Source organism: Spermophilus citellus (assembly GCF_964194105.1).
Source record: "Spermophilus citellus genome assembly, chromosome: 17".
NCBI classification, from domain to species: Eukaryota; Metazoa; Chordata; class Mammalia; order Rodentia; family Sciuridae; genus Spermophilus; species Spermophilus citellus.
The window spans coordinates 61,781,211-61,803,491 of record NC_138199.1 but is presented as its reverse complement, the minus strand read 5'-3'; the positions used below and the strand labels follow the sequence as shown (position 1 = coordinate 61,803,491).

General features: G+C 44.9%; 1 protein-coding gene across 1 annotated transcript in view; it reads left to right on the top strand.

Moving 5' to 3' along the window:
* Window positions 1–22,281, top strand: part of LOC308635863 (integrin beta-3) — a 59,783-nt gene that overhangs the window by 21,426 nt on the left and 16,076 nt on the right. Inside the window, exons 3-10 of the mRNA XM_081270669.1 lie at window positions 6,336–6,531; window positions 7,561–7,813; window positions 9,312–9,474; window positions 10,073–10,234; window positions 12,164–12,259; window positions 12,681–12,770; window positions 13,645–13,784; window positions 14,807–15,231. Of these exons, the coding sequence (XP_081126795.1) occupies window positions 6,336–6,531; window positions 7,561–7,813; window positions 9,312–9,474; window positions 10,073–10,234; window positions 12,164–12,259; window positions 12,681–12,770; window positions 13,645–13,784; window positions 14,807–15,231 (1,525 nt within the window). The remainder of the gene's footprint in view (window positions 1–6,335; window positions 6,532–7,560; window positions 7,814–9,311; window positions 9,475–10,072; window positions 10,235–12,163; window positions 12,260–12,680; window positions 12,771–13,644; window positions 13,785–14,806; window positions 15,232–22,281) is intronic.

Below are 22,281 nucleotides of genomic sequence, written 5' to 3'. Positions count from 1 at the left end.
CATTTCCTCCTCCTCCTTCCCTCCTTTTCAGTCCAACACAAAAGAAAAGGCAGGCAGCTCTGCCCCAGAAAGTCTAGGGGGAAAAAAAAAGGAAACATTCTTGGAAAGTCTGTCCCGTACCCCTTTTCTTCCCATTTTTCACTCTTCTTGATCTTCCCAGGGTTGAGGTCTGACCAGGTGCCGCCTTCAGAACATGTGACCAGATTTCAGAGATGCAAATATGGAATATTTATGGGTGACCATGGTGACCTCTGAGGCAGGCTGGGTGAAGTCAGGGGCAGGGGAAGGGGTGTGTGCAGGGTAGGATCAAAGTATGAGGTTAGGCCAGCCCAGGAATAGGAAATGGGAACAGCTAAGAATGGAGAAAACTAATGAGGATGGAATATAAATGGAAGCAGAGGAGCACAAAGCTTTAGTGAATGACTACAGCAAAGGGTGGAGGACCCCAGTGTGATGCAAAAATGTGTCAGCCAGGGAGGAAAGAGATGGGAATCCAAGACTGTAACCCTTGCCTGTGTTGTCCCCTGCACAGCCAAAGATGGGGCTGAGGGTGTAGCTTGGTGCTTCTGCGCCCCATGCCTTGACTGTTCCGGGCTATGCTGGCAGTGCCTGGAAAAACAACTGGTTGGGCTCTGCTTTCCCTTGGTCCTTAGAGGACAGCAGCTCTTGGGTGTGTAGCGAGTGCTTGGCTGGGTAATAGGAAAACATAGCCAACGTGCTTGAGCGTAGTGTTTTGGGCCCATCTGCATAGGGTGTGTTCTTGGAGGGTTGGGGTTGGGGTGGTGTGCTCTCCCTAGTGGTGCATCTAGCAAAAGGCCAGCTTCATGCAGAAATTCATGTTGTCATTTTGGTCCCAGTGGCACCATGCCGATGCCTACACCTTTCCAAACTCACCTGGTGGTGAAAATTGCCTGAGGTGTTTGTTAAAAATAAAGGTTTGCCGGATGGACCCTGGACCTATTGCACCAGAATGGGTTGTCATGGTAGCAAGTTGGACAAACATTGCTCATCAGAAGAACTGATTGTTGATCAAGGAGAATGGAGGCAGAATTGAGGTTTCCAGTCAAATACAGAACACCCAATTAAATATGGATTAAACAGCAACTAATTGTTAGTATTAGTATGTCCCAAATATCTGCTAAATTTGGCAACCCTAAGTGGAGGTGAAAGGAAAGCGAGGAACCAGGAGATGGGCGAGTGACAAATGAAAGACGGAGACCAGGCAGAGATACACACGAGAGTTTATTTGTCAGTGTTGTCAAATAAAGGCTATCTCTCCATAGATGGAGAGAGGCAAAACAGGCTTGGGGTTCGGGGCTTTTATGGAGTAGGCTCAGGGATTAGAGCCAAGAGGTTAAGGGTGGAGTTGGTATGAGGGAGTGGTGAGTTTTCTCAGAAAGGCCCTTGGGTGGGAAAGCAAAATTTTTCTTAAAATGGCGGCTGTCACTTAAGATGGCCATCCATCTTAAAGCAAGGACTTCACAGGAGGAAATACTAGTGCTTGGTATGTAGGCCTGAGTACATGCTGGGAGGTGGACCAGCTCCCTTTTAATCTGACATCCAGGGGTGAAAGAAGAAGGTTAGGTTTGGGTCTAGAAAAATAGAAGACTCCAGTAGGACTTCCTTCTTATTATCCTCTCTTCAGCTGTGGAAAGGCATGGGCCACTCTTTATGGTTCTTTTTAGTTACAAACACAATTTTGTTCTCACTTCTTTGCTGTTCTTTCTTTCTGCTTATTTTTAACCTGGAGGATAAATGTCCATCTTGAGAGTTTTGCTTCAACTTGTTATTATAAAAAAACATCAACAATGACGGGATAAAATTAAGAGTTCTTTCCTTGTAAACAAGGAAGTATGAATACCCACAACTATAAAGTTCAATGTCTTCCTTCTCCTCTCCTTCTTTTTCTTCTCTCTGTACATCTCTGCATGTTCAAGTGATTTCTTGTTTTTGCCAGATGAACCAGGCAAGATGGCAATGTTAATTTATTTGGATTGGAGATGTTTTTGTAGTTCCCTGGAGTGAAGGAAAGTACTAGGGCATGTTGCCCCTTGCTTTTCTCTAAGGAGAATATGCAAAAACAGTAGTAGTTACAATGGAAATTGTAGAAAAGAGTCACCTTCTATTCAATTTTATTTGTTTAAACCATATCCAAAGGATTTGAGAGTATTTGACTTATATTGAGGTATTTGTATTCTGAAAGGCTTTCATGCTCACAAAATTATTTTATCCCCTGACCAAATCCTGTGTGATATACAGCATAATAATTATTCATGCTGTACTTTCCCAATTTCCAAAACAGGATTAATGGGGAATAGTACCAAAAGCATGTGTCACCTTCCCAGGAAAGGAAAGTAATTCACCAGCTCACAGAGCACATGGAGCCACACCTCCCACCTCTGTGCTCAGCATCTTCCCTGGGTCCTGTCCATTTTTGCCCTTTTTTGTATAAAATTTGGTTCCACTGGAAACTGCAATTTTCATATCTGCCTTCTTTCTAGTCTTCTCTCCAGGTAACCTGGAGACATCCCTTCTACCATCTCTGCCTGGATATTCAGGAAGGGAATGTTGCTCAAGGGTGTTGAGGTCACTGCTCTGGTGTCCTCCAGGGACCGGAGGCTCTCAGGGAGAGCTGGGTCGATGAGCAGGCCTCTGATGTCAAGGGGCGGGAGGGTAGGAAACCATTTTTGTTTTCCCGTGTTTATTTTTCTAAGGAAATTCATACTAAATTTTAAGGACCTCAGCATGTCTTTGCATTTGAGAGCCTCTTCTAATGAGGACCGCCATCGTAGAAAATGGGAGTAAGAGAACCTCCCTCAAGAACATTCTCTTCTTCACTTGAAGCAGCTTGAAGACATTTGATGGCTTGCAGTTCTCATTCAGTTCTCTGCTCTCCCCACCCCCAGATCTCTCCTCCAGCATCTGCCTTGTCCTGTAAGGGATCAGCTTCCTTGGTATCTTGGTGATCCAATCATTGCCTTTTGGGGAAGGTTTTCTCAGGGCTTTGTGGGGGAGCTGCAATCAGAAATAAGGGTAGGGTTTTTTTTTTTTGGTGTGTGTGTGTGTGTGTGTGTGTGTGTGTGTGTGTTTTGTTTTTGTAAGAAAGAGACTATTTCCTGAGAGAGAAGGGTTGGGAGAGAGTTTTTCACAGGTTTCACAGATGGGTTTTCAGCCCATCTGAGTGATTGGGTTGGAGAGGTAGAGGGACAGGGACTTTGAGCATCAGGAGGTTTGGGCTGCTGACTCTTGAGCATGGTGGTTTGCTGAGGCTCAGTTCCACTCCTGATATGGCCACCAGATCTCATGAGCAGACCAAGGAGGAAGGACATTACCCATTCTTCCCTATATCTCACACATCCCTGTTTTGCATCCTGCTCCCTACCTGGGGCATTCTCTGGTGTGGCTCCTCCTAGGACCATCTCTTCCACACCCCTACTGCTCTGTCTTGATCCCCATTCTATACAGAATTAAATAAAATTTGTTTTATGAAGATAACTAGACAATCTAGTTGGCAACTCAGTTGTGCCCCTTCCTAGCTCTGCAACTTTGTATTTCTTACTTGTAAGATTGGGTTCCTCATTTGTGAAGCCTCCAGGTCGCAGGTTCCTCATTTGTAAAATTACATATAATAGTTCCAGCATTACAGAATCGTCAGGGGGATTGCAATAATCTATGTAAAGTGCTCATCACAGTACCTGCGTAAGTGATCAATAAATGTTAACTGCTTGGTCTCTAGACATTAGTAACTCCATTTTGGTTCTAGGACTCCATCTTAACCTGAAACTGAAACTTACAAGCTGCCAAGAAAAAGAAGTTAAGATACCCTGTTCCCATAACCTTTCTCCCTTCCAAGGGTCCCTGAATAGAAAAATCTATTGTTACCCAACCACCTGCACCCAAGGTCAATTCTAGCTTGCTCTTATTTCATGTTTAAAAAAGTTATATAAACCTCCATTCAAGTGACTGGCTGCTGTGCCTTACAGAAGGGTAGCCTGGCAGATATTCTCCATCAACAAACTGTTGCTTGAACTCAGAGCTGTGTCTCTTGTGGATATTAGCGCCAGCTACCTTAACATTAACGCTAGCTTTTCTGGGATATTGGTATGGGGTATCCATCTGATTTTTAGAAGTGGTTGTGAGGGGTAGGTAGGAGACCCAGAAGGCCTATACATTGTGAAATAGGTCCAGGTTGTTGGATTCTTATAGAGAGAAGGGACATCAAGATTTTCATCCAGGAAGCAGGTTTATTAGTGCTGGCACTGGCCCAGCAGATTTGAATCCAAATTTGATTCCAAAGTCTGAGCCCCGAATGCAACAGGGCCTTATAGATCCTGTTAATTTTCCCTTTGCGTGTTATCCCCTTTGTCTCCCCTGTATGGTATCATTCGTACTTTTGGATTGGGTGTTCTATACTATAGGGTTGCAACAGAGTTGTGCAGGTGCACATGGATACTGGTGGTGCCATGTTGCCTTCTGTCTTTTCCAGAAGGGCTATTATCACACAGAGATGGGTTTACTAGTTTTCTGGTAGGTCCCTTTGAGCTGGCAAGGAGACTTCATGGACATATGCCCACACAGTGCTGGCTAAAGGGACTGAAAAATTGTCTACCTTCTCTGTTGGGTTAGGTGAGGAAACTGGGGCTCAAAATGACTCATCTGAGGTCTCATGGTCAACTCGTGGTAGACCTAAGACGGAGCCTGCTTCCTGGTTTTTGGTAGTCTTTCTAGTATAGCGTGTCCTCCATTCAATACTTAGGTGTAAATGCACCCAGGGTCCCACAGGGCAACGAGATACAAATGTGGGTTTCTGGAAGGGGTTTAATTTGTTCTTTGTCCAGGTTGAAGGAGGAAGGTGATAGGACAGGATCTGGTCAGCAGACTGGCATTATACTATTTCCCAAATGTATGGATTTTATTTATAATTAATTTATCCAGGAATAATTAATGAAGCATCTCATAATAGTAGCTGACACTTACGGAGCACTTACTGCATGCATCGTCTTATTTAGTCCCAGGTGACATCCCTTTGAGGAAGAAACGACTACTATTTTAATTATTTGTTCTAAAAAGTAATTTTTATTGTGGTAAAATGCACATAACAGGATTTACCATCTTAACCATTTCAAGTGTACAGTTCCATGGTATTACATACATTCACAATATTGTGAAATTGTCACCATCATCCATCTCCATAATTTTTTTAAAAAAATATTTTTCTTGGTCTGGGGAAGTGGCTCAAGCAGTAGCGCGCTTGCCTGGCATGCGTGCGGCCCGGGTTCGATCCTCAGCACCACATACAAACAAAGATGTTGTGTCCGCTGAAAACTAAAAAAAAATTTTTCTTGTTTGTAGTTGAACACAATACCTTTATTTTATTTATTTTTATGTGGTGCTGAGGATCGAACCCAGTGCCTTGCATGTATTAGGCGAGCGCTCTACCGCTGAGCTACCCCTGAGTTCCTAGCAACTCCATAATTCTTTTTGTCAAGAAAAAACAGAAACTCTGTACTCATCTAACAGCAACTTCCCATAGCCACCCCACCCTAGCTCCTGGCAGCCACCATTCTACTCTCCAGGGTTTTGACTGCCCTATGTACCAAGAAAGGGCTATTTGTGTTACAGTTGAGGAAACTAGACTGGGAGTGTTTAGGTGACTCCCTCTAGTAACCAGTTAGTAAGTAGCAATGCTGAGGTTTAGTCTCAGCCAGCCTACTCCTGGGCTGTTGTCCTTTATGCTTCACTACCTCCCCACCTTTGTTGTTAGACCTGGGTTGCATGTTGGGAACAGAGAGGGAACAGGACACACACAGCCTTGCTTTCATGGTCTCCCAACTTCCAAATGGTTTTGATCTTTACCTACAGAAAGAAATACATTTCATATTATTATTTGTTATAGTTGTTATAACTCATTTCCTAAGAAGTAAAAGTTTCATGAAATAACACTTAACTTTTACAATTTATATACTTTTGTTTTTCTTATTTTATTCTATTGCATCTTATTTCATGAGATGATGATTGAGATCCACTTACTACATTGATTTTGAGACCCACAAATGAGTTGTATTTTATAGTCAGGAAAATGCTGGTCCAAAGTCATCTGTTGGCTTGCTTCTTGGCTACCAATCCATGAATAGCCCTTCTGATGTCTCAGTTTCCCTTCTGATTATCCTAGGAAGTACCGTACCAGTTCATTTATGCTGATTTAGGTCCTAGGGACTATCCCAGGAAAGACCTTGCTGGTTCCTTTACGCTGTTTTAGCTCCAAAGTATGGGATAAGGTCTAAGTCATCATGGCTCTGATTTATAGGGCTTCCTCTTGGGCTTCTGTCTTACAGGACCTGCCTCTGGGCTCACCCCGCTGTAACCTGAAGGAGAATCTGCTGAAGGATAACTGTGCCCCCGAGTCCATCGAGTTTCCTGTCAGTGAGGCCCAAGTCCTGGAGGCCAGACCTCTCAGTGACAAAGGTTCCGGAGATGGCTCCCAGGTTACTCAAGTCAGTCCCCAGAGGATTGCCCTCCGGCTACGGCCAGGTAGGCATGGGGCTTATTTTTGAGAAGAAACCTGAGAAAGGTGGGCATAAGGCATGAGGTGGAGGTCTGAGCAGGAAATCTTGGGGGAGTATCTCAGAGTGGAGTGGGAAGAGAAGCATGTGAGGGAAGATCTAAGTAGGAGAATGGAAGACAATGGGAAGTATTAGGGTTTCAGTCAGCAGATCTGAGTTTGAATCTCAACTCTACCACCTATTAGGTACTTAGCCTTGAGCAAGTTACTTAACTTTTCTGACATATCAGGTGCTCAAAAAGCATTTGTTCTCCCCAGGGCCCATTTTACATAGCGTGTAATTCCCTGCTGAGGTATGACTGAGATGAAGAATGAGAAAGCAATTTGGGAGGCCCTTTTCCATGGGGAGAGAGACAGGAATGGGACAGACAAAGTAGGGACAAAAGACCTTCAGAAGGAAGGAGGATGAGGCTAGGAGACAGGCTTTTTGAAAGCACTGACTTTGACTTTCTGATTAAATTAATAAGAATTTAAGAGAGGGCTGGGGTTGTGGCTCAATGGTAGAGCACTTGCCTAGCATGTGTGAGGCACTGGGTTCGATTCTCAGCATCACATATAAAATAAAATAAATAACGGCCCATCAGCAACTAAAAAAAATCTATCTATATCTATATCTATATATAAAGAATTTAAGAGAGACTTACTATGTGCTAGGCATGTGTCAGGTGCTATGGATTCAGAGAAGAGTAGGACAAAGTTCCTGTCTTTTACACACTCTGGAGTGTGGTAATTACTCAAACTCCTGTGACTCAGGATGATAGACTCTTGGAATCCGAAGGATTAGACAGATGAGAATTTTAAGAGGGTTAAAAATCATACACTTAAAAACAGGAGGGTCAAGAGTTTGAAAAAGGAACATAATTGTAAAACAAGAGAGAAGGAACCAGGGCTTTCAAGTTTGGTTGATGAAGCAGTTACTTTTTCCCAACGGTGGCTTAATTACTTATTCAATCTTGGAGGAAGAAAAGGAGATAAACTAATATCTTTATGGCTTCCAGATGACTCGAAGAATTTCTCCATCCAAGTGCGGCAGGTGGAGGATTATCCTGTAGACATCTACTACCTAATGGACCTGTCTTACTCCATGAAAGATGATCTGTGGAGTATCCAGAACCTGGGTACCAAGCTGGCCTCCCAAATGCGCAAGCTCACCAGTAACCTGCGGATTGGTTTCGGGGCCTTTGTGGACAAGCCTGTGTCACCATACATGTACATCTCCCCACCAGAAGCCCTCAAAAACCCCTGTTATGAGTAAGTCTCTCCTCCAGAAACCAGGGAAGCACCCCTCCCCCTTTGTCCCAGGCAGGTCCAAGTCCTGGTTCCCATTTCTAGCTCTAGGGTTGCTTTGTCGGCTGCCTTCTGGCCAACCCATAGCTCCTTTCTACTTTAGTTTTCCCATCTGACACACGGGTTAGCCTGTGGATCTGGAGTATTGTGCCAATAGAGTCCAAGGCTAGTTGGGGACCTAGAAAGAAAATTCATCAACTTCTTGGTCTTTGCCACAAATATATAGGAGGAAAGAGAATGGGAAAGCAGTGAGGTCCAAAGCAGAGGGAAATTCGTGGATAAGTAAGCAGAGGAGTTATGCTTTCCGAAGGCTTGCTTTTATTGTTGTCATCGCGGGCATGGATTCTATAGGATTAAAATGCAAGAAATTAAATCCTAGAGATATTGAACCCTTTAGTAAGGTATAAATTGATGAATAGGGTTTTTTTTTTTTTGTGTGTGTGTGTGGTGGTGGGGATTAAATCTAAGGTCTTGTACATGCTAGGCAAGCACTCTATCACTGAGCACCCCAGCCCTGGTTTCACACTTGAATTTATGGCGGAATGACTTATTTTATTGGTGAATACTATGCAAATCCATGTATTATGGTAATTAAAAATGATGGTTACTCTGTGCCTGACAAGGTGTGAATTTGCTTTTTAGTTTTCAAAGTTTTATGATAAAGTTTCTCCACCCCTACCCCATACCAAGGATTGAACCCAGGGGCACTGAGCCACACACCTATCCCTTTTTATTTTATATTTTGAGACGGGGTCTTGTTAAGTTGTTCAGGGCCTCCCTAAGTTGCTGAGGCTGACTTTGAACCTGCAATCCTCCTGCCTCAGCGTCCTGAGCTGATAAGATTACAGGTGTGTGCCACTGTGCTGGACTGTTATCACTTTTAACCTTCTGTCTGGGTTGTATTTTTTACAGGAAAGACATCATCTATTAATTAAACAAGCAAACTATTAGTCTGGGGACAGCAATGTTCCTGTCTGGACATGATATATCAACTTATTGATAGTTTAGGAACTTTCTTTTGTGATGGACTTTTGCTGTAGAGTTACTATAGAGAAGTGTTGATTGTAAGGTCACAGCAACAACAACTCAAGCCTTACTCTGGCCTAAATTCTTACTTGCTTACTCTTCACAACAGCTCTTATGAGATACGTGCTATCATGTCCCTGGTTTCCTGGGTTAGGATTAGAGGGGTATGTTGACGTTTGCATGACTAGTAAGTGGAGAAGCTGGGATTTGAACTCAGGCAGTCTGGTTTCACAGCTCACTGTCTTTTCTGCGAGGCTAGCTGAAGATGAGGTTGAAATGAGAGAGTTGGCATCTGATCTGTCTGGGCAATTGTGATTGTGTGAAACTGGCCTGGGCATACCACAATCCATATTTGTCCCATTCTCTTTCCCTTCCAATTTCTTGCTGCCTTTTTCCTTCAGGGTGTCTGCTTACATTATCTCTTGTTCCTTCTCAGTATGAAGAATGCCTGTTTGCCTATGTTTGGCTACAAACACGTGTTGACACTAACAGACCAGGTAACCCGCTTCAATGAGGAAGTGAAGAAGCAGAGTGTGTCACGGAACCGAGATGCCCCAGAGGGTGGCTTTGATGCCATCATGCAGGCTACAGTTTGTGATGTGAGTTTGGAGGGTTTGGGTGCCAATCGTGGTTGGCACAGATCAAAGTGGGGAAGTGGCTCACCCTGGGGATTTCTGGTGCAATCTGAGATAAGAACTGGGCTGAACTTTGCACAGTATGAGTAATAAGTTGCTCCTGGTATGCAGTTCCTGCTTATATTTACTCCTTGACCAGAAGAGAGAACTCTTTGAACCTCACTGGTTCCAGTTGTTTTCTGGGGAGAACATCTTACCTTCTCTGGTATTCTTTCAAAATCAAGGCTGAGTTAACTTAACCTCAGCAATGTGGGTAGATGTTCAGATGGAATTTCTTCTAGCCCAGCCCAGCTGTAGGTGGGTAACATGACTATCAGTGGAAGAGTTATGTTTGGAGTTGAAGAGGGAGTCATTTGGCTGTTTGAATTAATCAGTTATGAAATTATTTATTTTCCTAAGAAATTTCTGAATTAGGAAGCTCTAACTTGGATTCCAAGGGATAGGGCTGAGGTCCTTCTCCAAGATGACTTGTCAGGCAGGGAGGTCCTTAGATCTTGTTTCTCTATCAATGATATGGCTGAAATTGCTTTGCTCTTTTACCTGTTTTTTTTTTTTTTAACAGGAAAAAATTGGCTGGAGGAATGATGCATCCCATTTGCTGGTTTTTACCACTGATGCCAAGACCCACATAGCACTGGATGGAAGGCTGGCAGGCATCGTCCAGCCCAATGATGGGCAGTGTCATGTTGGCACTGACAACCATTACTCTGCCTCCACTACCATGGTGAGATGTCTGGCACCACCCATGGTCCCTATCTATTATGGCTGTCCTAACCCAGGCAGAGTCCTTGTGTGAATAGGAAAATGACAGCCCTTCTTCTGGGCAGTGAGCAGTTCCCCAGCTCCTGCCTCCTGTCAGCTGGACATCCCCCTCCAGAGTACAGCCTGCAACCATGACAGAGCCTTGACTGGGTCAGCGTCCCCACTGCTTCCCCTGTCATCAGCACCAGCGGCAGCACCATGGCATCCAGAATGTATCCAAAGGACTCTCATGGGCCTAGCTGGAAAACAGGTCTTCCCCTCCTGCTCTGTGCAGATGAGCCCCCGTTTTGGAAACCATGTTCATTTGGGGTTATTGGGAGAAGACAGAGGAAAAAGAGACAAAAAAAAAAAATCAAAAACACAGAGAGCTAGTCCTATAAGGAAACATTAAAGGGCTTAAAGTCATTAGCTTGAAGAAAAGAAGGGCTGTGGATGACTGAGCTGATATGCAAGAAGTCTTCTTACACTTTTTAAAAAATGTTTTAGTAATTAACTATGCACAATTCATTAAATAAGAGGAAACATGTTTAAATTGAAACAGGAGAAATCATTGTAAACCATAAGATAAATATGCTGATGCTCAGAATCCTGATACTTCTTCATCTCTAAATTTATTAATGAGCAACTGTCTTATCAGGTAGCTTACAGGTATACCCCTGTGTAAAGGCAGGAGACTGAACAGGATGATCTCATGAGCTCCCTACAGGGTGTAGGAGCCCATGGATATGTTCACACTTCACCCCCTCACCAGTGTGGCTGGAGGTCCTTGGTGTCAGCCATATCCAAGTCAAGTACCACTAGGCAATGGGCGAGTCAGCCACCTTTGACACTACTCTATGCAGGGAACTGGAGCTGAGGGACATAAAAACTATCCCAAGATCCTACTCTTAGTAGTTTTTGGTTTAGTTGAAAGGCAAGGACATATATATTTATTAATAACACAAAATGCATGATGAATGCAAAATGGGTGGCGTAGTCAATAAAGGCTACCGGTATCCAAAGGAAAAAAAGCTCATCAAGAGCTGGGATGGTCAAGGAAGGCCTCCTGGAGAAGGTGGGCCTCGAGCTAGTTCCTAAGGAAGGAGGTGGGTTACTAAAAAGAAGGCCATTCCAGGTGGAAGGAAGCGTGGCCCAGGTCAAGCTTGAGTGGAAGTGGATTGGAGGTGAGCAATGTTTAGAAAGAAAGGCTGAGACCACATGGTGAAGGATCATGAGAGCCAGGTGAAGGTGTTTGTCCATTGCTCCAAGATCAGGCCTAACCCAGGGCCGACCCCAGGGAGTTAGTTTATGGTTTTGCTGCATTAAGTTTGAGTAAGAAGAAAAGAGGTGCTTAGCTTTGATGTCACCTTCATTTAACTCTGGAGCTCACAGCTAGGTTTGTGCTGCTACTTTATCCTTCTTGCTTATATATTAGTAAATCATAAAGCAAAGAGGTTTATTTGGGCTAGTGGTTCTGGAGGTGCCATATCTGGGGATGGTCTTCCTGCTGGCAGAGTCCCGAGCAGTGCAGAGAGTCATATCTCAAGGGTCAGAGAGCACAAGTATGTATGTGTCTCTTCTGATCTTTCTCTTCTTATAAAGCCACCAGGATTTAATCATGGGGGGCTCCACCCTAATCCTCATTTTCTCCCAAAGGCCCTTACCTACCTCTAAACACCACACACAGTTGGATTAAGTTTCCACCTTATTAATACCTCACGATGGAATCAAATTTCAACACATGAAATCTCGAGGGACATACTCTAACCATATCCAAACACAGAAGCATCTCTCTTTGCCTGTGGAGTAAAAAAGTCTTGGTCACAGCCTAAGTCAGCCAAGTTCAAAGGCATAGAATCCATTGAGTATGTGAGACATCTTCATTAACCTCCACGTCCTTCCCCCTTTCCAGGATTATCCCTCTCTGGGGCTGATGACTGAGAAACTATCTGAGAAAAACATCAATTTGATCTTTGCAGTGACTGAAAATGTAGTCCATCTCTACCAGGTAACTGTGCCTCTGGGGCTCTGTGGAGTGGACCCTGTGATGGACGGTCCTGTTATTGGGAGCTAGCCTATGGTACTGTCAACTGGGGACCCAATAAGGAAAGATCTTTCTTCAAACCACTCCTCAGAAGCTTAAGATTCCTCTCTGTGGCCTTTCCCCTCCAACCTCCAACCTATTAGTGTGTGTTAATGTTTGATCTGATGGAGGGGAGGCAATTCAATGAGATGAGGAGTAGGAGGATTTCCTATAATTTTGCTCAGGCCTTAAAAATTGCTAGATATATTTCTGGAAGTGACAAATTAAATATCCTATACTTTTCTTCAATTTTCATTTTAAGAATCAGTCTGATTTGGGGGGTGGTGCTTTAGGAGATCCCTCCTTTCCTTCAGTAAACTCTGGATATCTTTACCTTTCTTTCTAGAACTATAGTGAGCTCATCCCAGGGACCACAGTGGGGGTTCTGTCCACTGATTCGAGCAATGTCCTCCAGCTCATTGTGGATGCTTACGGGGTAAGTATCTTGTGCTGGGAATGACCTGCCACTTGGCCACTTGATTTGGCTTGCTATGCAGCAGGACTCAGATTTGGGAGTCCTGGCTGCCAGTCCACCATGAAGCCAAACTGCCTTCTTCTTGTGCTCCCAGAGGCCAGGGGATGACCAACCTGGGAGGGATGCAGCCTCTGAGAGAGGCAGGGAGGAGTGGGGACAATGAGTAAAGAGCTAAAAGAAGGTGGAAGGGGATAGTGAGGGGGATTAGATGGAGAAGCAATTGTGGGGTGCTGAGTGGGGCACAGCTTAGGTCCAACAACAGAGAAAAGAGGGATCTGAAACATGGGCAGGGTAAGAGTGACAAAAAAATCAGATAGAGGCTGGGCACAGTGGCACATGCCTATAATTCCAGATATTTGGGAGGCCAAGGCAGTTTGGGGTCAGCCTGGACAACTTAGGGAGACCCTGTCTCAATTAAAATAAAAAATGACTGGGGGTGTAGCTTAGTGTTAGAACACTTGCCTAGCATGTGCAAGACCTTGGGTTCAATCTCCAGTAATGGAAAGCAAAATTAGGCAGAAAAGTGCTACTACCCAAGATGACCCATTTTGACATTTCTTTATTGTATGCCTTTGAGGCCTTCAGAAGGGTGTGGCTGATTTAGATTTTACCCAGATTTATCTGGACACAAGTGGGGACAGAAAGAGGGAGGAGATTCCTGGGCAGGAAATAGAGCAGGAAATAGGCTCCCAGGGTGCTCCAGTAGCTGCCACGCTAACCTCAGCACCTGGCACTGCCAGGGTAAGTTCAAGGCCACCCAGTAAATTTTGCTTGGGATGAAATTGGCACTTGCCCATTTCCTTTCAGCTCATTTCTTTTGTTCTTTTCTGCTCAGAAAATCCGCTCTAAAGTAGAGCTGGAAGTGCGTGACCTCCCTGAGGAGTTGTCTCTATCCTTCAATGCCACCTGCCTCAACAATGAGGTCATCCCAGGCCTTAAGTCTTGTGTGGGACTCAAGATTGGAGATACGGTGAGGTGGGCTGGGCAAGGCTGAAGATGCAGCTCTGACCCTGGCCTGAGCCCTGGAGTGTCTGTGGGCATCCTAGCTCCTTCTTTTTGGTACCTTCTTCCTGAAGGTTATTACAAATGAGATGTGCTGGAGCTGCCAAGCTTTTCCTCTGAAGTTTCTGTCGCCTAAGCTTTCTTCATCTGCTAAGTGAACTTCCCTGCCAGGGTTTCCAAGAACTTCCATTTTGGTCCGTCTGTATATGCACATTTGATTGCAAATCAAAAATATTTCTTTACCTTCAAACTCTATCCAACTTCCAGATTCCTCCAAGGTAATACCTTTCTTTTCTCTACAATGTAAAATGACAATATTGTCTATGAATTTTTATGTGCCTAACTATGTGCCAGGCATTGTTCTAGCTGCTGAAGGTTTAACAGCAAATGGAACAGGAAAAATTCCTGCCCTCATGGAATTTGAGGATGCAGATGTTCATTCTGCCCCTCCATATTTTTCCTTATTGGTTGGTTCTCCTTTGCTTCTGTCCAAGGGGAGGGGAAGAAGGAAGAGAAGGAAATAGATCTTCTGATCTACCCATCTTTCTATAGATCTATATATTGATCTTTCTATCATTGGGTTTTCTAGGCACATGTGCATATACCCCATATAAGAAATTTTGGCCAGTTATGAAATATTATATGAAAATTGAACAGTAGATCTTCAGCTTATGACTGACTACTCTGTGACACTGTGTGCTGCACAATTGTGCTTTGTGTGCCTTGCTGATATTATGTGACTGTGTTTAGCCAGATATGTCACAATGGCACAACTACCCTGTGTTCTTGGTTTTGCTTTGCGGGACGTTGGTGTTGGGAAGGCTGAGGAACTCCAGATCACAGGAGGATTAGACACCCAATCTGGGTACTCCTTGGCAGGACACACACACACACACACACACACACACACACACACACACTTCTTCTCTTCCGGGGCTTGAGTGTTAACTGGGATACTTATATCTGAATCCGGTCTGGCTTTCCATCCAGGTGAGCTTCAGCATTGAGGCCAAGGTTCGAGGCTGCCCCCAGGAGAAGGAGAAGTCCTTCACCATCAAACCTGTGGGCTTCAAGGACAGCCTCACCGTCCAGGTCACCTTCGATTGTGACTGCACCTGCCAGGCCCAAGCTGAGCCTTACAGCCGCCACTGCAACAATGGCAATGGGACCTTCGAGTGTGGGGTGTGCCGCTGTGGGCCTGGTTGGCTGGGGTCCCACTGCGAGTGCTCGGAAGAGGACTACCGCCCTTCTCAGCAGGATGAGTGCAGCCCCAAGGAGGGACAGCCCATCTGCAGCCAGCGGGGCGAGTGCCTCTGTGGCCAGTGTGTCTGCCACAGCAGTGACTTTGGCAAGATCACCGGCAAGTACTGCGAATGCGATGATTTCTCCTGTGTCCGCTACAAGGGGGAGATGTGCTCAGGTGAGTTGAAGTCCGGCCCCGCCACGTGCCCACGAAGCAGCGTGGCCAAACTTGCACACGTGCTGGTGGCTCCCGAGACAGGCGAGGGTGGGCAGAGCTGCGCAGATGGTAGTCTTCCACCCCAATGGCCAAAGAACCCAGGAGGAAGAGAGGCAAATTGATCTTTTCTTTCCTTGTAGAATACAAGAAACCTAAACCATCCTCTGCTTCTAGGGTTTCTCTCCTTCCTGGAATAGGGTAGGAAAGTGGAGGAACTTCAAGGTAAAGATATATATATTTCTGTTCTTTTCTTTCCTCTGCCTACTCTGGAAATATTTTAAGGTCCTAATCTTTTTGAGTATAAGGACTAACACTTTTTTCCTGCCCGCCCCCCTCCCCCCAAATCACCGAGTGATGATAATTAAATTTTTAGTATTCCAAGAGACTTGGTATATGCAAGACACTGTAGCATATTTAATGAACTAATATACTTAGGACAATATCTGGAAGATAGTATGCTCTTTCTTGTTAAATATTAGACCAGTTTTGTTACCAGTGTTGTTGCTTTTGTTTTTGTTTCCTTACTATTACTTTAAAAAATTTTTTTTAGTTGTTGATAGACCTTTATTTATTTATTTATTTATTTATATGTGTTGCTGAGAATCGAACCCAGTGCCTCACACGTGCCAGGCAAGTGCTCTACCTTGAGCCCCAGCCCCAGCCCCAGCCCTTTACTATTATTTTTTTGATGCCAGATCTACACTGTTCAACATGGTAGCCACTAGCTACACTAGGCCATTCAAATTAACTGAGTCTGAAAATATATTTAGTTCTTTTGTCGGTAGGCTAGTGGTGATTGTATTTGACTCCATAGATATAAAACATTTCAACAGGACAGAAAGTTCTACTGGATAGGGTCACCATAGGAGAGTTCCTGGGTACAAATATGGAGTTTATCATTTTGAGTCCTTCTACCTGCTGAGTGCTGAATTGTCCTCACTACAAAATTCATTAAAATCTTGAGGCCTGCAAATAATCTCAAACTGTTTCTCATTGCCTTAAAGACCATTCTTGGGGTACTTGTCCAGCTAGAAGTTAAACTTTATTTGTAGATATGCTGACAACACTTTTAGATGGCAAATGAGCAGTCTGAGTTTTTCCTTGAGCTCTGGAGATGGATTTTTATCTTGATTTAATCCTTTTTTGCAATGGACAAACTGCAGACATTTTCAAATTGGCTGGAACTAGTTTATGGGTATGTTTTTATGGCCAGTTGAACATAGGGATTATAGTTGCTTCCTGTGATGATCCATGACCCAGACTGGCTTCATCTGCATTGGAGTTTAACCAGCTGAACTAATTGACACAGATGCTCAATTTAACATTAACATTGGCCCTTAAAAAAAGCCTGATTAGAAAGAATAATCTGTGCCATTCTTCACATGCCCTAGAAACATAAAAAAGACTCCTTTTCTTTTTTATTTATCTATTGGTTCTTTTTAGTTATATATCACATTAGATTTCATTTTGGCATAATTATAAAAGCATGGATTATAATTTGCCCTAATTCAGTCCCCCTTTCTCCCCTCCTTTTCCCATTGTTTTTCTTCTATTGTACTGATGCTTCTGCTATTTAACTATAGTTTATTTTTTAAAATTAGTGCCTTGTGGAGATACATAATGGTGAGATTCACTGAGGTGTATTCATATAGGTACATAGGAAATTTAGGTGGGATTTATTTCCCTGTTCTTTGCTTATCCTATCCCTTCTCCCTCTGTCTCAATCTCCTTCCTCTACTCCACTGATCTTTCTTCTATTTTGATGGAACTCTTTCCTTTTCTTTTGCCCCCCACTCCCTGCTTATTTTGGAACAGCTTCTGCATATCAGAGAAAACATTCTGGGTCTGGCTTATTTCACTTAGCACAATGTACTTCAGGTCTGTCCATTTTCCAGGAAATGCTATAAGTTCATTCTTCTTTATGACTGAGTAATACTCCATTTTGTATGTAAACAACATCTTTTTAAAATCCATTCATCTATTGACTATTGACGGGTACCTAGGTTGGTTCCATAGCTTAGCTGTTGTGAATTGTGCTGCTATAACTTTGATGTGGCTGCATCCCTATAATGTGCTAATTTTAGATCTTTTAGGCATATACCAAGGAGTGGGATAGCTGGGTCATATGGTGGTTCCATTCCTAGTTTTTTGAGGTATCTCCATACTGCTTTCCAGAGTGGTTGCACTAATATGCAGTTCTATCAACAGTATATGAGTGTTCCTTTTCCCCCTACATCCTTACCAACACGGTATTATTTGTATTCTTGATAATTGCCTTTCTGACTAAAGTTGAAACAATATTTCCCCTACTATGGCAATAAAATCTGAGAGAGGGCTTGGAGGAAAATGATACCAACATTAGAGAGATTGGGGGGCCTGTGGAGAGAGAGATCAGGTACACAAAATGAAAACACATAATGGCAAATTTTTTAGGGGGTACCAGGAATTGAACTCAGAAGAACTTGGCCACTGAGCCACATCCCCAGCCCTATTTTGTATTTTATTTAGAGACAGGATCTCCCTGAATTGCTTAGCTTTTGCTGAGGCTGCTTTGAACTCGTGGTCCTCCTGTCTTAGCCTCCTGAACCACTGGGATTATAGGCGTGCGCCATCGCACCTGCCATAATGGCAATTTAAACTAGGGGGTGAGGCAGGAACCTCAGCTCATTTTACTATTTAACAGTACTTACATCATTTTTAAAATACCAAAGGAAATGGGCAAGTTTGGGGTGGGAGATCCAAGGGGAGAAGGTTGGAACTGAGAGCCGGGGGTTTGGTGCCGGAGAGGCCTGCAGAGGGCCTGCTAGGGGCACGCCCGCTACTCTTCTGGGTCCTGGTCTGGTGTGAGGCGCTGTGAGAGGGATTCCAGTCAGAGTGTGTTTCCTTTGGCTGATGGCCCCACGGAAGCCACAAAAGAAAGCTGCCTGGGTCAGAAGCCCTGGTTCCTGCCAAGTGGATGCAAGAAGAGCTCGTCCCCGTGCACTGCGGTCTAATCCGTCAGGGAACCCCAGGTGGCCTCAGCAGCCTCCCTCTACCACTTCTTGCCAGGGTGTCAGGTGCCTGGCCAGCCTCACATCTGGACCCTGCCGTGCTGTCATCACATCCTTAGTGACAGGACTCAGGGGCACATGTTCATCCTGCACCTGCTCTGTGTCTCAGCACTTGGTCCACACGGGTGAATAAGGGTCATGCATGATTCCTGACCTCTCAGAGCTATACTCCAGCTTGTCCTTGTCCCTTACCTGAGCTGTTGGCTCTGTGGCCTGTTCTTTGCTACAAGCAGGGGCTCATGAGGCAGGACTGATGTGACCTGGCCATTTTCCTAGTGCCTGGCCACTGATCATGGCAGCTGGTTTCCTGGCCTGCTCCCTCCCTACCATAGGAATGGTCTGCGGAGTTGCCCACTCTCAGCACCTCTGCCTTACACATCGGGGAGTGCATCCTTTCCCTCAAGGTTCTTTTTTTTTTGTGTGTGTTGGGGATTGAACCCAGAGCCTCACACATGCCAGGCCAGTACCCACTGAGTCACAGCCCCAGCCCTCAAGGTTCTTTTCCACTTCCTACATTATGAGCTCGGGTCTATCAGGCACCCTCCATGAGCAGGTTTTGTGCTGCCCTGGTGCAGGGTAGAGAGGTGTTAATAAGAGCTTTGTGCTTCATTAACATACCTAGGCCTAGTTCACAGCATGAGGCAGAATCTGGCGGAGGTCGGTTGTCCTGGGGGAGTCTTACAGAAGTCTACCCCATAGGACTCCACCCTGGGGAGACTCCCTGTGGATAGGGGAGGCCTGGGACGTGTGCTAAGTCTCAAAGGAAGGTTGGGTCATACCGGAGTGGAACAATGAGTCAGCCGGAAGTCCAGCTACGCAGGGAGAGTGATCACATTCCCTCTGACCTGAAACACTTGCTCCTTCCTGCTCCCCTGCTCTCTTCCTTCCTCCCTACCTTCCTCTCTTCCACTCATTTCTCATCTGTCTCCCTCCTCTGACTTTCCTGTGAACCCTGGCTCGTCTGTCTGTTGGAGGGGTGCCAATCCTGTGACATTACCACACTGTGGTTGCCTTTCAAGGGCTGATTCTGCCAGGGCTTGGGGTCAGCCCGCTGGCTCTGACTGCCCACTTCCACTCCCAGCCTCACTCCCTGGCTGGCCCTGCACCTCGTCTTGTCAAAGATCACTTTGTTTTGCCTCACAAAGGAAACACTGTGGGCCCAGGGTTTCTGAGGAGGCCGAGGCCTCTGAGTAAGGCCAAGCCACTGTGGTGTCGGTCTTTCCCCAGTCCAGGAGCCATAGCCAAAAGCAAGGCAGAGTGGACGCTATGGGGCCTCACTCTGCTGGCTGTCACACCCCTCCCCCAGCTGCTGTGAGGTAGCTGCTGTGATGATAGCCCACAGCTGTCCTTTCTCCATAGCCTGGCCCTGGACCCACAGGAACGGCCTTGCCCTCAGGCATTGGGCAAGGCCAGTCCCTTTGCCTCAAGGTGGGCCTGGCTGTGTGGTGCCATTCATGCTCCAGAGCCCACAGTGGGCTCAGACTGAAGGCAGTCTCTGTCTGAGACAATATTTCTGCTGGCTTTTGCCTCTTGCCCTAGACTACATCCTGCCTCCCCTCCACTCCCTCAGTGAGTTGCTTGAACAAGAATCTTCACCACACGCTGTCCTTCGAGGGAACCCAACCTCAAGACTCAGAGGCTGTCTACTTTCCCCTTCTGCCAGCCCACACCTCCAGACATACGTGGCAGCTGGCCAGAGGGGGGCTTCTGTTCCCCATCCATCCTTCCCGGGAAACACGCCTTTATTTCCAAGGCTGCAAAGAGGTGGCTGAGTCGTATTTTGTTTCTTTATGTATTTATTTATTTTTGGTGTGTTTGAATCTTGAATGCTGATGTGGTTTCTAGAGGGTGGTGGTGGGGTCATGGGCAAAGGGACCCACAGCGGCCAAGAGACACTGGTTGCACCCCCTGGGTTCACTGGAAGAATTGGTGCCAGCTAGCTCAGGCCCAGTACCATCCCTCCTCCAACTCCTTGGGGCCACCTACTCACACAGTGATGTGGCTTCCAGAGCAGTTCAAGTTACTTCCCCTTTGCTCCTGCCTTTTCTCTGATTAACAATCGGATTTTTATCACGCTTCTTCCTGATTGAGAATGCTGGAGAATGAGTCACCTTATGTGGGGTTTAGGAGCCAACTTTTAAAGTCTTATGAAATGACAATCAGGGGGATGCAGTCAATGATTCTGAGTTAAGGATTGCCTTCAAGCAGACTGACCCCTGACCCCAGGCTCCCTCCCATTCCTACCCTCAGTAGAGAGGACAATAGTTCTCCCCACCAGGGCTGAGAGCTCTTTGCAATACTGTAATAATATAACACAGAGCATCTCTTGGTTGATATGCATGGGTTTTCCAGAAATTTGGCTACGTTGTAAGCTCCATGATAGAAGGGACTTGGCTTTATTCACTTCTGAATCTCCAGTGCCCACCATGTGGTATGAACTTGATAACTATTTGCTGAATAAATGAATGGATAAGTGACCAAACATTAATGGTGTGCCTGCTCTGTAACAGATTTCATGATAATCACTGTAACTAGAAAAATTAATTTGGCCTATTCCCTCCCATCAAGGAGCTCACCATTTAGAAAGAAACAGGAAAGCAAATGGGCATAAAATAAGGATAGAAATAGAGGTAGATTTGCTGGGAGAACCCAGGAGCAGACGGTTTATTCTGTCTGAGGAGATCAGAAAAAAGTTGTTGAGTGAGTAAAGATTTGAGTTGGGCCTTTGAGAGTGAGGGGGAATTTGGTAAAGGTCACAGGGTGAAAGAGCAGCTAGGAAGAGGGAACAGCCTGAACAGAAACACAAGGAAATGAGGATAGTGGAGAAAATGAGTATCTCTGTGTGTTGGCTAATGTGTGGAAAGGTCAGGTGGATGAAGTTTGTGGTGCTCACTGTCAAAGTCATGGGTGTTTGCTAAAAAGTTGGACTTAATCCTTTAGGCAGGATGGAGCCTTTGTAAGTCCAAGGATGCTAAACATCGTACAAGGTACAGGACAGTCCCTCAAAACAAAAAGCACCAAGTTTGAGAAACGATGCTTTAAAGAAGGAGAATCATGGCTATAGAGGAAGGGTGGATTGAATTGAGGATGACCTGGAGAGGGAGATGATTAGAGTTACCTAGGGATGGGACCACGCTAGGAACCAGGGATGGAAACATCTTCAACGAGGCCCATAAACACAGCAGTGAGAAACTCCCTTCTTGTGACATCCACTCAAATAGTTCAGTAAATGTGAATTCCTAAAATGTTCTCATCTAGAATTTTCTCACTGGTGTCAAGCCCAGTTACTGGACTTGTCTGTTCTTCCTCAACTGGTAGAATTTTTTAAAATTTGTTTTATTTAGGTGTATAAGACAGCAGAATGCATCTTAATTCATTGTACACAATTGCAGCACAACTTTACGTTTCTGTGGTTGTACAAGATATAGAGTTGCACCATATGCGCAGTCATACATGCATGTAGGGTAATGATGTCCATCTCATTCCACCATCTTTCCCACCCCCATGTCCCTTCCCCACCCTGCCCTCCATTTTGCCCCATCAAAGTTCCTCCATCTTTCCCATGTCCCCCCATTATGGATCAGCATCCACTTATCAGAATCAACTGGTCAAATTTAACCAGTTGGACTCCATCTCTTACTGTTCAAGCCACTTTCTCTGTATGTTACAGCAGACTTCTAGAAAGACTATATGAATATAAAAAGGGAAAGTCATTACTTATGATATTGCACAGAGGCTAAGTACTTGGGACCTAAAGTCAGAGTGATTTCAATATGAGCCCTGCTCCTGCTATTTACAAGTTGTGTGGCCTTGGACAGGTTACTTAACCTCTTTGGTCCTACAGGGTTATAAGAAATGAATAGGATAACATATTGAAGAACTTGACCCATATTAAATGCTCAACAAGTGTTCTTGGGCATTATTATCCTTGTAGTGGTTATTTTTGGCGCTTGTTCCTACT